At 34.9% G+C, this 15,097-nt stretch overlaps 1 protein-coding gene across 1 annotated transcript; it reads left to right on the plus strand.

The window, feature by feature from the left end:
• Positions 1–2,146: 2,146 nt before the first annotated feature.
• LOC127870161 (uncharacterized) lies at positions 2,147–7,752 on the plus strand. The gene is made up of 7 exons (XM_052412818.1): positions 2,147–2,178; positions 3,853–3,908; positions 4,298–4,369; positions 4,536–4,599; positions 5,676–5,714; positions 6,035–6,216; positions 6,736–7,752. Exons 1-7 carry the CDS (start codon positions 2,147–2,149, stop codon positions 7,053–7,055), a joined length of 765 nt encoding a protein of 254 aa, XP_052268778.1. The 3' UTR covers positions 7,056–7,752.
• Positions 7,753–15,097: the final 7,345 nt, after the last annotated feature.

Genomic DNA, 15,097 nt, shown 5'->3' on the forward strand with positions numbered 1-15,097 from the left:
GATATTCAAAGTACCATTTTAGAAAATTATCATTACATGAGCTTCATACAAATACATGTATTACAAATGTGGTCTTTTTCAAAACATGGTTTCAAAACCAACCAGTTCCAACTGCCATCAAACTCAAAAGCTGTTGTTATCTTGAACTTTAAAACTGCCAGGTGTTTTTAAATGCTTATTGAGCATTTGTCTTAAATGCCCTTTTTTACAGAACATGGCTTACCTTTCTTTCATTGATGATGATGAGGCTTGGATATTGAATGACCATTCATGTAGCACTACTTACCTGAAAAAACTCGTGGTCGTGGATGATAAAGGTAATTTTGTAATCCTATCATGTCTCACCCTCATCATTGTTCTTATCTTATAATTTCTCATGCCGACAATTGTTCTTATCTTGTCTCATGCTGATAATTGCTTTTATCTTATCATGTCTCTTGGTGATATTGTTATTATCTTATCATGTCTCATGCTGATAATTGTTCAGATATTGTCTCACACTGATCATTGTTCTTATCATGTCTAATGCCGATAATTGTTCATATTTTATATCTCACGCTTATCATTGTTCTGATCTTGTCTCAAACTGATCATTGTTATTATCTTATCCTGGTTCATGCTGATAATTGTAATTATCTTATCATGTCTCATGCAGATCATTGTTATTATCTTATCATGTCTCACGCTTATCATTGTTCTTATCTTATCATGTCTCATGCTGATAATTGTTCTGATCTTGTCATGTCTCACACTGATCATTGCATTGTTCTTATCCTACAATGTAATTTGGTACGAAAGATTTGTTGCAGGTTGTTTTGCTGTCCTGTTACTTTGTGTTAAACAGTAGTCAACTTATATTGGAATCTAGCTACATTCTCGCCAATATTAATATATGCACCCTGTATCAAACTGGGTCATTAAAAGCCAAGTAACTGATTATTACAACTGGAAATGCCCCTGATTACACATTAGCATGGTTACAACTAAGTTGCAAGTTAAAGTGAGTTATATGATCCCAATAAATCATGGTTTTGCCAATTTGCAATTACTAAAACACTTTTTATAGTTAACAACCATAAGTATTTTTTAAAAACCTTGTAAGCTTTTTTAAGGTCGACAGCATTTGAAGACCCTGCAATTTGGCAAGTGTGAAGTTGAAGCTGTACGCTTGATTAGGTTCAACCTGTGGCCATCTTCAACCAAATTTCCGAAGGTGGCATTTCACTTTGACTTCATGCGCTGGTTATGTGGTCTTCTTCTTGAAAGCTTGGTGTCAGTTAAAAGTTTCTGCTCCGAATTAGACGCGAGGACATCAAAGCACATGAAGACATATATTCATCAACCTGTATGTTTGTACATGATTTTTGTTTTAATTGCTTCTGAAGTAACACAAAAGTATAATATTTTTATATGTAGTTAGTACATAAAATAAAGCTTGTTTACAAAATAATTTAAGTATAAATATTTGATTTACTAATTCATGTGAATGATTTGCTATACTAGTATCAGAAAAGCAGGAGGTGGAGCCTTCCATTTTTGTGCCCCTCTCTGTTAAATATGTACCATCCCCCTTCCATTTTTATGCTCTACCCTTTAAAAGTATGTCTCACCATTGTACACAAATAATTACAGAAAGACCCTATGTGTTATAGTGGCTATTTTATAGATTAACATACATTATTATTTGATATGAAAATTTTCAAATTTAACTTAAGAGCAGACAGCATGGAATTATGCTGAATGGATGGATGATTGAATATAAGTATGTTAGTGGAAACACCATACTGAAGTCGCTAACACAGAACAAAGTTTAACATCTGGAAAAGTTTCACAAAAAAGTTCACACTGCACCGACAATATTCCACATTGGGGGCATATGTCAGATACTATGACAAGCCTTATTTTAAATTGCAATGTGTAATTGCATTATGTGTATGCTTGAGTTTACCTTTAAACGTTTATTTTAAGTTTTTACAGCTTGCTTTAACTGTTGGTTTTGTCTCTATATTTTATCATGTTTAATAAATTTTGAATAAATGGGATAAATCACGGTTATATTTTTAGGTCAAAGATTTGTACAAAGTGCTTGTAGGAGGAACAGCCGATGAATTTCGACATTTTATCTACCAAATGGAAAACATCCACGATGATGGATCCAAATGTCCAGCTTGTTATGAGGTAATGTATTAAATAGTGATTGTAACAGAAATTTATCCCACCATTTTACAATTACAGTATTTAAAGTAAATATTAATCAATGAATTGATACTTTGCTTTTTAGCTCACCTGATTGCTCAGGTGAGCTTTTGTGACCGTTCTTTGTCCGTCGTCCGTCCGTCCCTCCGTCCGTTCACATTTGTTCATAAACACTCTAGAGGTCACATTTATTGTCCGATCTTCATGAAACTTGGTCAGAAGCTTTGTCCCAATGAAATCTCGGTCGAGATTGAAACTGGGTTGTGCCGGGTCAAAAACTAGGTTACTAGGTCAAAAAAGAAAAAAACACAGTAGAAGTAACATTTCATGCCCAATCTTCATGTAACTTTGTTTGTCTTAATGATATGATGGTTGAGTTCAAAAGTGGTTCCAGTCCGTTGAAAAACATGGCCGCCAGTGGGCGGGGCAGTTTTCCTTATTTGGCTATTGAGAAACCTTGTAAACACTCTAGAAGTCACAATTTTTGCCCAATCATCATGAAAGTTGGTCAACACATTGGTTTTATTGATATCTCGGACGAGTTAGATAATGGTCCAGATCGGTGAAAAAAACATGGCTGCCAGTGGGCAGGGCATTTTTCTCTATATGTATATAGTGGAAACATGTGAACACTCTAGAAGTCACATTTTTGGCCCAATTTTCATGAAATTTGGTCAGAACATATGTTTCCTTGATATGAGAGTTGAGTTTGAAAATGGTTTCGGTCAGTTGAATAACATGACTGCCGGGAGGGGGGGCAGTTTTCTTATATTTATCTATTTAAAAAAGCTTGTGAAAACTATAAGTCACATTTTTTGCCCAATCATCATGAAACTTGGTGAAAAGATTGGTTATCCCTTTCCCACTTAGAAGCAAAGTGAAAAAGGCAATGTGCAAACAGCATAAAACCAGAAAAGCCTGAGAGTAACTCGCAGCCTGTTCATGTTTTATGCTGTTTGCTGCTGTTTGCTGCTCATCAGTATCTATGGGTAAGGTATGAAGTCTTAAAATCTTTAATCTAGTAAGAAAGGTCTTCAATTAAATATTATTTTATAAGGAACTACAAATGCGTGAAAATACGTATCTAAGTGGTAAAGGGTTATATATATATCTCAGACGAGTTCGCAAATGATCCCGATCAGTAAAAAAACATGGCTGCCAGGGAGGGGGGCAGTTTTCCTTATGTGACTAGAGAGAAACCTTGTGATCGAACACTATAGAAGTCACATTTTTTGCCTAATCATTGTGAAACTTATTCAATACATTGGTTTTATTGATTTCTCGCATAACCAACAGAGGCTTGCTAGCTGACTTTGTAAATAATACAATTCCTAAGACAAAGGGTTATATTGTCAGTCTTGTAACATGATGTGAAACAAAGAGGACATAATGAAAAGAAAAACGCTAACTTTTACTTACTGATGAAGACAAAACTCCATGTGCTAGTATTAACCACTGATTTGAACCAATCTTTTAAAGAAAGGATAGATAGCAGTTTACTGTTCCCTCAACGAAGTCGTTAGAAGTGTTGACTGTCAAATTCTCATGAAAGGTGTTTTCTTTTTTGAAAATGGATGCTAGTTTTCTGTGACAATTTAAACTTCTGGGTATTTTCTTATTCAGGATTCTCCCTCCCTGATAAGCTTGCTAGAGCAGAGGATATAGAAAAAAAAGCAAGGAGGCTCTTCAAGAAATTTTGGAACCTTTTGCAGGTAAGAAAACATCATGGACAAATGCAGATTTTCTACAAGTGTTTGTGGCATTATATAAAATTACCATCACACATTTGTTTTGCAGTTTCCAGTGTTTAATTAAATGATGCACATGTCAATACCAGTTGTAAGATGAACACCTTTAATTGCTGGCTTGACAGAATTCGACTAATTGCAATCTCAGAAAATATTGTCCCAATATTAAAAAAACAAAATGTTTGTGCATAACAATATAGAATTGAAAGACTTTATGTTAAATCAGAAGAAACAAAACTATAAATGTCCCGATAACAAAATGAACCATTTAACAAATGTAGATGAATTTGAAATAATTATTGTTTTTCTCTGTGTAAGTTCACAAATATTTATTAAATTTTTCTGTTGATTAGGAGTAACAACTGAATGTCTACAGGAATGGATAGATTATGAGCGGGTTGTGTGTATCCGCAGCAAATCAACTGGTATGTTATATGATAATTATTTGATTCATAAGTAGCTTAGTGAGTTTTTCATTTTCTCGCAGCATTCAATTGTTTTAACAGAAATTCAATAAGTGTTTACAAGCCACATAATTTGCTTAACATGGTCTTTGTGTTTTAATGATTTGCACTTCACATTTTAATACAGAAAATCACTCCTTGTCACCTGCTGAAGAGTATTGTCTAGTCCTGGAGGAGCTAACAAAATACAGGTACTTTTAATAGGAATAATGCATTTGTTACTACGTTATTTTATACAGATTCTAAGTAATGTTGTTAGTAAGCATCCAGTTTCTTTGTGGATAAATAAAAAATAAATGAAGTTGTGATGTGCAAGAATAATGAGTTTTCAATCATAACACTTAACCCTTTTTTTCTCAGAATGTTTTTTGGGGAGATTTTGTTTTGTTTGTAAGCTCGACTATTATATATGAAATATATAATTTTTATAGTGGAGCTATCCTCCTCACCTGGGCGTCGGCGTGAGCGTGCAAATGTTAAAGTTTGCTTTCATATTTTGCAAACTTCTTTACCAACATGACCCCAATCTGTAAACAAGAGCAGACAACTGTAGCAAGCATTTTGTAAGACTAATGGCCCTTTTTTGTCTTAGTAATTGAATATTTTGTTAAATTGTGTGTTTAGATCCACTTGACTTCTAAAGTATCAAAGCTATTGCTTTCAAACTTCAAATATTTTCTTACTATCATGAGGGTACTGTACCTGGCAAGTACAATTTGACCTTGACCTTTGAATGACCTTGACTGTCAATGTCAAAAGAATAAATTAGTTAAATTGCCATAACTTCTTTATTTATGATCAGATTTTATGAATACTTTTACAAAACAACACTTGTATGAATACCACAATGGATTCCGTCCAAACCATCCCCCACGCACCAACCCAGAATCCCTGCCCCCCCCCCCCTCCTTCCACAAAAATAAATAATATATATTTTTTTTCATTTTTTTATTTTTGAAAGATCGTCTTATAAATGACCACACCCTACATTATACCCCCTCTCAACCTCTCCCCTACCCCCACCTGAAAATATACCTGAACTATTTACTTGACCTCATTGAATAATTTGAACAATTTCCCCATGATGGCTTACGTTATACTGTCAAGCACTTGAATAGTCGAGCGCGCTGTCCTCTGACAGCTCTTGTTAGATACATAGTACATTTAAATAATGTTCCTCTAGTGGCCAGTGGTAAAAAATCATATGCTCTATGTATGTTAAATATATAATTATATCGCTAACAATTTTATGAAATCTTAATTTTAGGGGTGTGTTTGCGACGGATGTAAACAAAGATAAGAAAAGGTATATTGCATGTATATATTATGCATGGCCTTTTTTAATTGACCTTTGTCCATTTGATACTTATTTATTAATCTAAACATTCTATTCTATTTTCTGTCCTCTAAGTAAGGCAAATTAAACTCTATCCACTTATAAAAATAACGATATGTAAGTTACCCCCAGACAAGTAGTTTTTAAATGGTCAAAGATTAATGCATGTTATAGATTCTTTGCCTAATGCGTGTATGAAATAATGACTTTAAAAAGTCATTTCACCTTTAAATGCCAATCGTACATACAAGAACATTTACATCAATAGGATGTTATTTTATCCAATGCAGGCTAGAGACAAAACTGAAAAAGAAAGGGAAGAAGGCTGGCGTCAAATGGGACTCTACAAATGTTGATTACCTGCGGACACTCAAGACTGCACAAGAGAAACTAAGACTTCAGATACTGGAGACCCTTCAACAGACCACTGCAGAGAGGCTGTTTTTGTTAGATTTAATGAAAAAGTATGCAAGTAAGTGTAAAAATCCATTTCTATATGATACAAGTTATTGTCACCTTAATGTAATACAAATATCTTCCTAAGACCTTTCAGTGTGTTTTTCATTACTGAATATACTTCATTATTTTTGTCTAATCAACAAAGTTGGAAACCTGGTTATTTATTGAGATATGAGTCATTTGGGCAAGAAGGGAAACAAGCAGGTGGGTTCCAGACAATCACTTTTGTTTGCAGGAGCCAATCGTGATGAAACTTGTATTGCACATTAAGTTTGGGATTACATTTGGGACCAGTTAAGCAATGTTAGCTGTTACATTACATAGAATGTTTCTCTAATTATTTGAGTGTTCATGTGGGTATTTTGTACAGTTAAGTGTGCTGGTAGTTTATATGCAGACTTAGCTTGAGATCTAGGTCTCTGTTACTAAAAACAGTAAAAGTTTTTCCTAATTAAATTGTCACATCATTCATTACCTTTCTTTTAGGAGTATTTGAAAGTTAACTAAAACTTAAAAATAATGTTGCTTTTAGGAGGACAAGCTGTAGCCATAAGATTGGGCAAGCAGCTAAAGCAAACAAACAAAAAGATAAGAGAACAGCTGTCGTTGTACAATGCGGTTGGCGGGGAAGTCGTTAAAATGCCGACACATTTGTCATTTGAAGATGTAAAGTCGTGCGACAGCAAGCTGTGGGACATTTTGAAGTCATCAGATGTAGGTGCTTGGAGGACCAGTGTGCCTGTGTCTGTAAAACAGCAAGCTGTTCGCCTGTTTTGCATGACACAGAGCTGCAGAAGAAAAGGAACTTTTGATTTCAGAAATGAAGTCAACATTACATTTCTTTTCCAATGAACATTCAGGTATTTTAAACAAGGTCCTGGATAATGTTAAAGGAGACATGCCAGTCATCATCAAAGAAGGGCTTTATGTGGAAATGAAATTTAATTCATTACTGAAGGCATTCCAGTCATATCTCCCAGACTTAAGCCTGACTTTGCTTTCTGATTTTGCACAAAAGGTTGGTCTAACCAGCGTTCAAGAGGCCTGTATTTCTGAAATAAATGATGGAAACTTACCAGAATACGAGTTAGAACCCTCTGAACCAACTGATGTAATACTCAGTGATGAGGATTTTACAGACAGTGATAGTGACAATGACTCTGATGGTGACAATTAAATGTTTAAAAGACATCATTGACTCAAACGCAATATTGTCTTAATTGTCGCAATTGAATTGTTCGCAATAAGTGTTCTAAGATAAGACAAACAACTGTGCTATGGCTTTTTAAATGCTCTTGTTTGTAGCTCAACTGGTAGCTCAACTGAGCACAATGTGAGCTTTTGTGATCGCCTTTTGTCCGTCGTTGGTTGTATAACACAAAAGCTCACATTGTGCTCAGTTGAGCAAAATCAGAAAGCAAAGTCAGGGTTTACTCTGGGAGATCTGGGAGATATGACTGGAATGCCTTCAGTAGTGAATTACTTGAATCACTTTCCAGCCATATCAGTAAAAAGGTGATTGGCATTTATTTCGAATTTAAATTCGCTTTATATATATTTACTTTTCTCCCCGCAAATTTTGTTAGTGGAGCCCAAATTAGGTCATCCCGCTAGAAAAATTTCGCAGCGAGTAAAGTCGAGATAAATAGGGAATATAACTATGAAATAAACGCCAGTATCTTTCTTGCTAATATGGCTGGAAAGTGAGTGGAATTTAAAAACTTATGCTTTGTAAGCACACTTATCGGCCACATTTATTGTCCGATCTTTTTCATCTTGTTAACTCAATATTTATTGTCCACTACCAATGAAACGGGGGGGGGGGAGGGGGGGGACTTATTATTTGCGCTCCGTTTGTCAGTCTGTCTGCGTGTGTCAGTCTTTCTGTCAGTCCGTCACACTTTTCTGGATCCTGCGATAACTTCAAAGTTCTTCATATTTTTTAATGAAACTTGAAACGTGGACAGATGGCTTATATGGAGATTATGCACGTCAATTCATTTTGTTCCTATGTCAAAAATTGTGGTTGCTATGGCAACAAATGTAAAAAAAAAAAAAAATACTGACTGGTGGAGTTTTACCGGTAAGGGACCATATTGCTTGGCAATCTCTTGTTCCATATATACTGAAGTTGTTATCCCCCGCCATAGGCAGAGGGATATTGTTTTGGCATTTTCCGTCCGTCCGGAGCCATATCTTGGAAGTGCTTTGGCGGATTTCATTGAAACTTGGTATATGTATTAATATGGATAAGAGGATGATGCACACCAAATGGCATTGTACACAATCTGTTAATAACGGAGTTATGGCCCTTTGTATCTTGAAAAAATGCTTTTTTGTGTGTCCGAAGCCATATTTTGGAAGTGCTTTGGCCGATAACATTGAAACTTGGTATGAATATATATATATATATATATATATATATATATATATATATATATATATATATATATATATATATATATATATATATATATATATATATATATGGATAAGAGGATGATGCATGTCGAATGGCATTGTACACCATCTGTTAATAAAGGAGTTATTGCCCTTTTTATCTTGGAAAAAAATGCTTTTTTGATTGTCAAATATAACACTTGTGTCCAGAAGCATATTGGCTGGGGGATATCAATTCAACGAATTTGCTCGTTATAAACTCACATTTCAATGACAATTTATGATATCTGTTTTCAAGCTGTATACTGTATCATATGTAAATCATGATTGTGTTGGTATGCTTGTTTCTTTTTGTTTTTAAATGCCCCATGCTGCAAAACAAATTGAATTGTTCATGCTTATATACTTTTGCCTCAAGTATTCTCATAAGGTCATTTGAAATGATGAAACAGTTGCTATTTTACGAGAACAATGATCATAATAGATCATCTATAATTTTGTTGTGTAAAGAGGATCGATAATTGGTTAATTCTAACTTGTACTAATACTCATACCAATATTAAAACATACATTATTCCAAAGGATAAACCATTCTAGAATTTACAGAGAAAACTATTCTTCTCTGCGTATAGGTGGTCGTATACACAAATAATTAAACTAACAATCATGTTCAGGCTACTATTATCATAAATATATATATAAACTGACAATCATGTTCAGATTACTATTATCACAAATACATGTATATATATAACAATTTTAAAAGCAATTGATATATATGTCTCAAAAGCTACGTCCTTTTTACGTCCCAGTCTATACTTGGGGACATATTATATTTGCCCTGTCTGTTTGTTGGTTTGTTTGCGTCAAACTTTAACATTGGCCATAACTTTTGCAATATTGAAGATAGCAACTTGATATTTTGCATGCATGTGTATCTCATGGAGCTGCACATTTTGAGTGGTGATAGGTCAAGGTCATCCTTCAAGGTCAAAGGTCAAATATATGGGTGGGACCTAGTGTTTCACAAACATATCTTGTTTAGTATAGACTTCAACATATCTTGGACAATACAATTTAAGAGCAATTAAGAGGTTGATGGTTCCACCCCTTTGCTTTTCTGTTGTTGAAATGTTGTTAGTACATACACCAATCAATTGTTATAACACCGATTTACCCTGTTAACTTTTTATTTGTGTGTATGGTGTCGCTTTGCTTCAGCTTGTTTTTGTGATACTGTAGATGTTGTTGAGTACTGAAAGGTAATTAGTAAGGTATGTAAAACTTAGCTTAACACTTATGGACCATGTTTTTGCATAGTTTAAATTGTATGTATGTTGAGTCATGTTATTAATTACTTGCAATAATTTTATATTGTGAATCAATGTATGAAAAATAAACCTGAATGAAAAGAAAATCGTTTAAATAAAATTAGTGTTCTTTTTGATATAGTTATGCACGGACCTATACAAACAGTCCCTGAGTTATGTCACAGGTTAGGGATAGAGTGCAACCAATATATAGGACACCTTATACACTTATAACTTAGTAACGGTACTCAAAAGGGATTTTGTGCTGAGCATGCAATATATACATGGAATATTTCACGAAGGTATAATGGTGTACTTTGAGTGAGTTGATATGCAAAACACGACTGTTCAGGTTTGATCCTTAATTCAACTGAGCGTAAACAACAAACACAAATATATATGACGTATATATTGCGTATCACTCTAGTTCTGCACGAGAATGTCATGTAAGGGGAATACCGTGCTACCAGATGTTCATGTCCGTTATTGCGTATCACTCTAGTTCTGCACGAGAGAGTCATGTAAGGGGAATACCGTGCTACCAGACGTCCATGTCCGTTATTGCGTATCACTCTAGTTCTGCAAGAGAAAGTCATGTAAGGGGAATACCGTGCTACCAGATGTTCATGTCCGTTATTGCGTATCACTCTAGTTCTGCACGAGAAGGTCATGAAAGGTGAATACTGTACTACCAGATGTTCATGTCCGTTATTGCGTATCACTCTAGTTCTGCACGAGAAGGTCATGAAAGGTGAATACCGTACAACCAGATGTTCATGTCCGTTATTGCGTATCACTCTAGTTCTGCACGTGTAGTCATTTAGCGGTGATACCCTTCTAACAGATATTCATGTCCGTTATTGCGTATCACTCTAGTTCTGCACGGGAAAGTCATGTAGAGCGGATACAATACTACCAGATGTTTGTGTCCGTTATTGCGTATCACTCTAGTTCTGCACGTGTAGTCATTTAGCGGTGATACCCTTCTAACAGATGTTCATGTCCGTTATTGAGTATCACTTTAGTTCTGCACGAGAAGGTCATGTAAGGGGAATACCGTACTACCAGATGTTCATGTCCGTTATTGCGTATCACTCTAGTTCTGCACGTGTAGTCATTTAGCGGTGATACCCTTCTAACAGATATTCATGTCCGTTATTGCGTATCACTCTAGTTCTGCACGGGAAAGTCATGTAGAGCGGATACCCTACTACCAGATGTTTGTGTCCGTTATTGCGTATCACTCTAGTTCTGCACGGGAAAGTCATGTAGCGCGGAAACCCTTCTACCAGATGATAATGTCCGTAATTGCGTATCACTCTAGTTATGCACGTGAAGTCATTTAGCGGAGATAACCTTCTAACAGATGGTCATGTCCGTTATTGCGTTTCACTCTAGTTCTGCACGGGAAAGTCATGTAGCGATGATACCCTACTAGAAGATGTTCATGTCCATTATTGCGTATCTCTCTAGTTCTGCACGGGAAAGTCATGTAGCGCGGATACCCTACTACCAGATGTTTATGTCTGTTATTGCGTATCATTCTAGTCAGGCCGGGTTTCCATGTTTCCGTGTCCGTGCTCGGCGTTCGCGTTTCGTGTCCGCGTTCCGTATACGGACACGGAGTATCTAGTCCATGCATCCGCTAATTATTTTAGCCTTTCCGTGTAAAACCCCATTCCAAACGAGGTGGTACTTGGATTAAGATGTCGTTATTAAAAGAGCACACATTTTTTGTGATGACTGCAGTACAGCATGTTAGTAGACGGAATGCAGACATTGGTACTAGATAGATGTACGTGCCATCATATGAAACCGTCGAACTAATTTATTAATTCAGATTCTAAAAACCTTATAATTATATTGATAAACATTACTGATTTATTCGTATTAGACAGACTTCAAAACTTATATGTGAAACTTATATATATAGGCAAAAAAAGAACATAAATAGCGACTTCTTTTAGCGTTATATCTTGTTTGGAATATAAACTGTGTCTGTTGAAAAGCGATTATAGAGTGTACAATATGCAGACGATATATATTCGCAAATTACTATTCTCACTTACCTGAAACGCCATCAATTTACATTTCGTTGGCTATGCTTTTCCAGATGTTTTAATGCAATGTCTTTGTCTTTGAATTCTTTCATACGTTTGGTGTATATTTACTAAGTTTATTATTTTTGTACTAATATTTTTGCTTGAAAGTCGACCTTTCATGTTGACTGCCGTCCGTGTACTGAGTCCAACAGATTTCAACCAGTTCGTTTTTTCGCGGACACAGACACACGGACACGGAACGCGGAGACATGTAAACCCGGCCTTATGCACGTGAAGTCAAGTAACGGAGATACCCTTTTAACAGATTTCCATGTCCGCTATTGTGTATCACTCTAGTTCTGCACGAGAAGTCATGAAGCGGGGATACCCTACTACCAGATGTTCAGATCCGTAATAAGAGTACCATTCTAATTTTGTATTGGAAAGCCATGTAGCGAGGATACCGATGTTCGTGTTCGTAATTGCGTATCATAATAGGTCTGTTTGGGAAAGTCATGTTGCGGGGATACCCGAGTGCTCTATATACATGCCCATAACAATATTTCACAATGGTTTTTGACAATTTACTTTTATTATAAATTTCAAAAGGTCAGACGTGCACGGCCTTGTAACGAGTAATACGCGACAACTTATTCAATTTAAACAAACACACGTGAACACACAGATAAGGCATTATCTTCTATGTTTAACTGCATAAAGAAACTTTCTATTATTAAATATTAAATATAGGCTTTAGCACTCGTGCAGCTGTTGTAATGTTTTAGAAAATTCAGTTTTGTGTTCACGCTTATTCTACAATAGCGTGATAAATCAGTGTAATATAACCTTTATATATGAAATTTTGATTTCTTACGCTTTTTGTGCAAACAGATGACTTGTATTGGGTTCATATTGTAGACCACTCTCTTATCAAACATAAAAAAATAGTGTTTTTTGTATTAATTTGTTATAATATTTCCTATTTTTGGTGCTAATAATATTTACATACTAAATTCGGGTAAAATAAATTCGGATATTGCTTGAAAACACAGTTCCAGATAATGAAGAGTTATATAAATACCGTCTTATGTTAAACTTGCGCAAGATATAAGTTACAATGAACGAAATTGTCTATCAAATGGGTGAAGTAGTTGTGTATGTTAACTGTAATGTTGAAATAATGAAGCAGCTTCATGATTTGTAATCAAAGCACCGAAAGGCTTAAAATATGTCGCCTTAAATGGTCATGTTTGGCTTTAATTAAAAGGTCACTAATTGGACAGAAACCGGGCGGATATTAACAAAACACATTTCACAATGTCAAGATTCAAGCATGTCAAAGTACTTCATCAATAACTCTTTATACAAGTATACAATTTATACTACTAAATGCTTACATTTGTTATCAATCACTGATTTTTTTAACGATTTAAGGATCACATTGTCAAGACACAAATGAATGCCAATATTCTCCCTCTGTTCAGAAGTACAGCGTTATAGATAGGCACACATATAGTCGTGTTACCCATTATTATAGTTCAGAGAAAAAGCCTGGTGTAGTACCCCAGAGGGGGTAATCACGTGACAAACAAGATGGCGACGTCCATGACGAGGCAGGTATTTTTCGTCTTTTAACACCCTTTATTACTTGTTTTTTATTTTTTTATTCCGCTCACTTTTCCAGCCATATTAGGAAGACAGTAAATCGCTTATATTTCATAGTAATATTCGCTCTACATCTCGACTTTACTCGGTGCGAAATTTCTTAGCGGGATGAAATAATTAGGGCTGCGCTAGTAAAATTTGCGGGGAGTAAAGTCGAGATATAAAGCGAATTTAAATATGAAATAAACGCTAATCACTATTTTACTGATATGTCTGGAAAGTGGGCGTCATTTAAACAATAAACAGAAGTAATAAGGGTATAAAAAGGCAAAAAATAACTGTCTTGGCATGGACGTCACCATCTTGACTATCACGTGATTACCCCCTCTGGTACCCTCATCCTGTCAAAAATGGGCTCATAAATTTGATATAAGTTAAAACCTTTATTGAGTCACCATTACAATTTTAATAATTAACATGGAGCGAAATCCTTCAGACGAGATATCATGTTGAAACAAGACGTTCATAGCTCTCTGTTTGGCGTTGTTGGAACATCACTATTGTTTCATTATTCAATGCAATTAGAATTAGCAATATTCCTGTAATTCAATTTAATAAATAACGCGTTTTTTATTGTTAGTAAACTGTCAAATGATGTAAATGTCATATTTACTTCCATTTTAATGCCCAAATTTCTAAAGCTAATATACTGAAATTATACCGTGGCCATGAAATCAAACCGATACACTGGCTTTTGCATCTAAGGAAGTTTGATAAATTATATTTAACAACAATAATTAAAACATTTTTTTTTAATTTATTTATTTTGTTTAGCATACATATCATTGCAACATTAGCATGGCTTTTCTTTAATCGCTCCACCAGCCGCCAGAAACACTGAAAGAGACATTTAAAGTCAAGTAAATTATAGCACATGGAACTTATTTAAACAAACAATCACTGAACTGAAAAAATTCATTTAATCTCAACCATTGTGAGGATATTATATTCAATTGAATTAATAAAATTCCATGAGATGGCTCCGTACATACAAAATTCCTCAATTACCATTAATTAAGAGGCCATAAATCTAAAGTTGATCCCAACAAAACTTGAAAGTGTACAGAATCATATTAAACATTCATTTTAAAGGGACTCCAGCAATTAATAACATATATTATACAATAAAAACGTGTCATGCTTATTCATATTTGTACAATTAACCAAATACAACTAAAACACACAACTGTTAAAAAAATAATAAACAAAACGGTTGCTTCATGCGACATCCTCATCTTGATATAGTGGTCAATTGCGCCAATTTATTTTACAATCACATAATGCTTGACAAAGTTGTGGTCCAAACACAACTTTACTTTAACCATGTCTTTAGAGGCGACAAGGTTCACCCACTTCTTCGTGACTATTACCTAGCCATGTCATCAATGACAATTTGCATCAATATCCATAAGATTATAGATAGTCATATACCAGCTTAAATACATGGTAATCTCTATGTCCGTAAGAACATTCTTTT

The sequence above is a fragment of the Dreissena polymorpha genome, chromosome 2 (assembly GCF_020536995.1).
Source record: "Dreissena polymorpha isolate Duluth1 chromosome 2, UMN_Dpol_1.0, whole genome shotgun sequence".
NCBI classification, from domain to species: domain Eukaryota; kingdom Metazoa; phylum Mollusca; class Bivalvia; order Myida; family Dreissenidae; genus Dreissena; species Dreissena polymorpha.

Coding starts and splice junctions, on each gene's coding strand:
- LOC127870161 (XM_052412818.1), top strand. CDS start 2,147: ATGATGGATCCAAATGTCCAGCTTGTTATGAG. Junction 3,909..4,297: donor AATTTTGGAACCTTTTGCAG/GTAAGAAAACAT, acceptor TCTGTTGATTAG/GAGTAACAACTGAATGTCTA. Junction 4,600..5,675: donor GAGGAGCTAACAAAATACAG/GTACTTTTAATA, acceptor TCTTAATTTTAG/GGGTGTGTTTGCGACGGATG.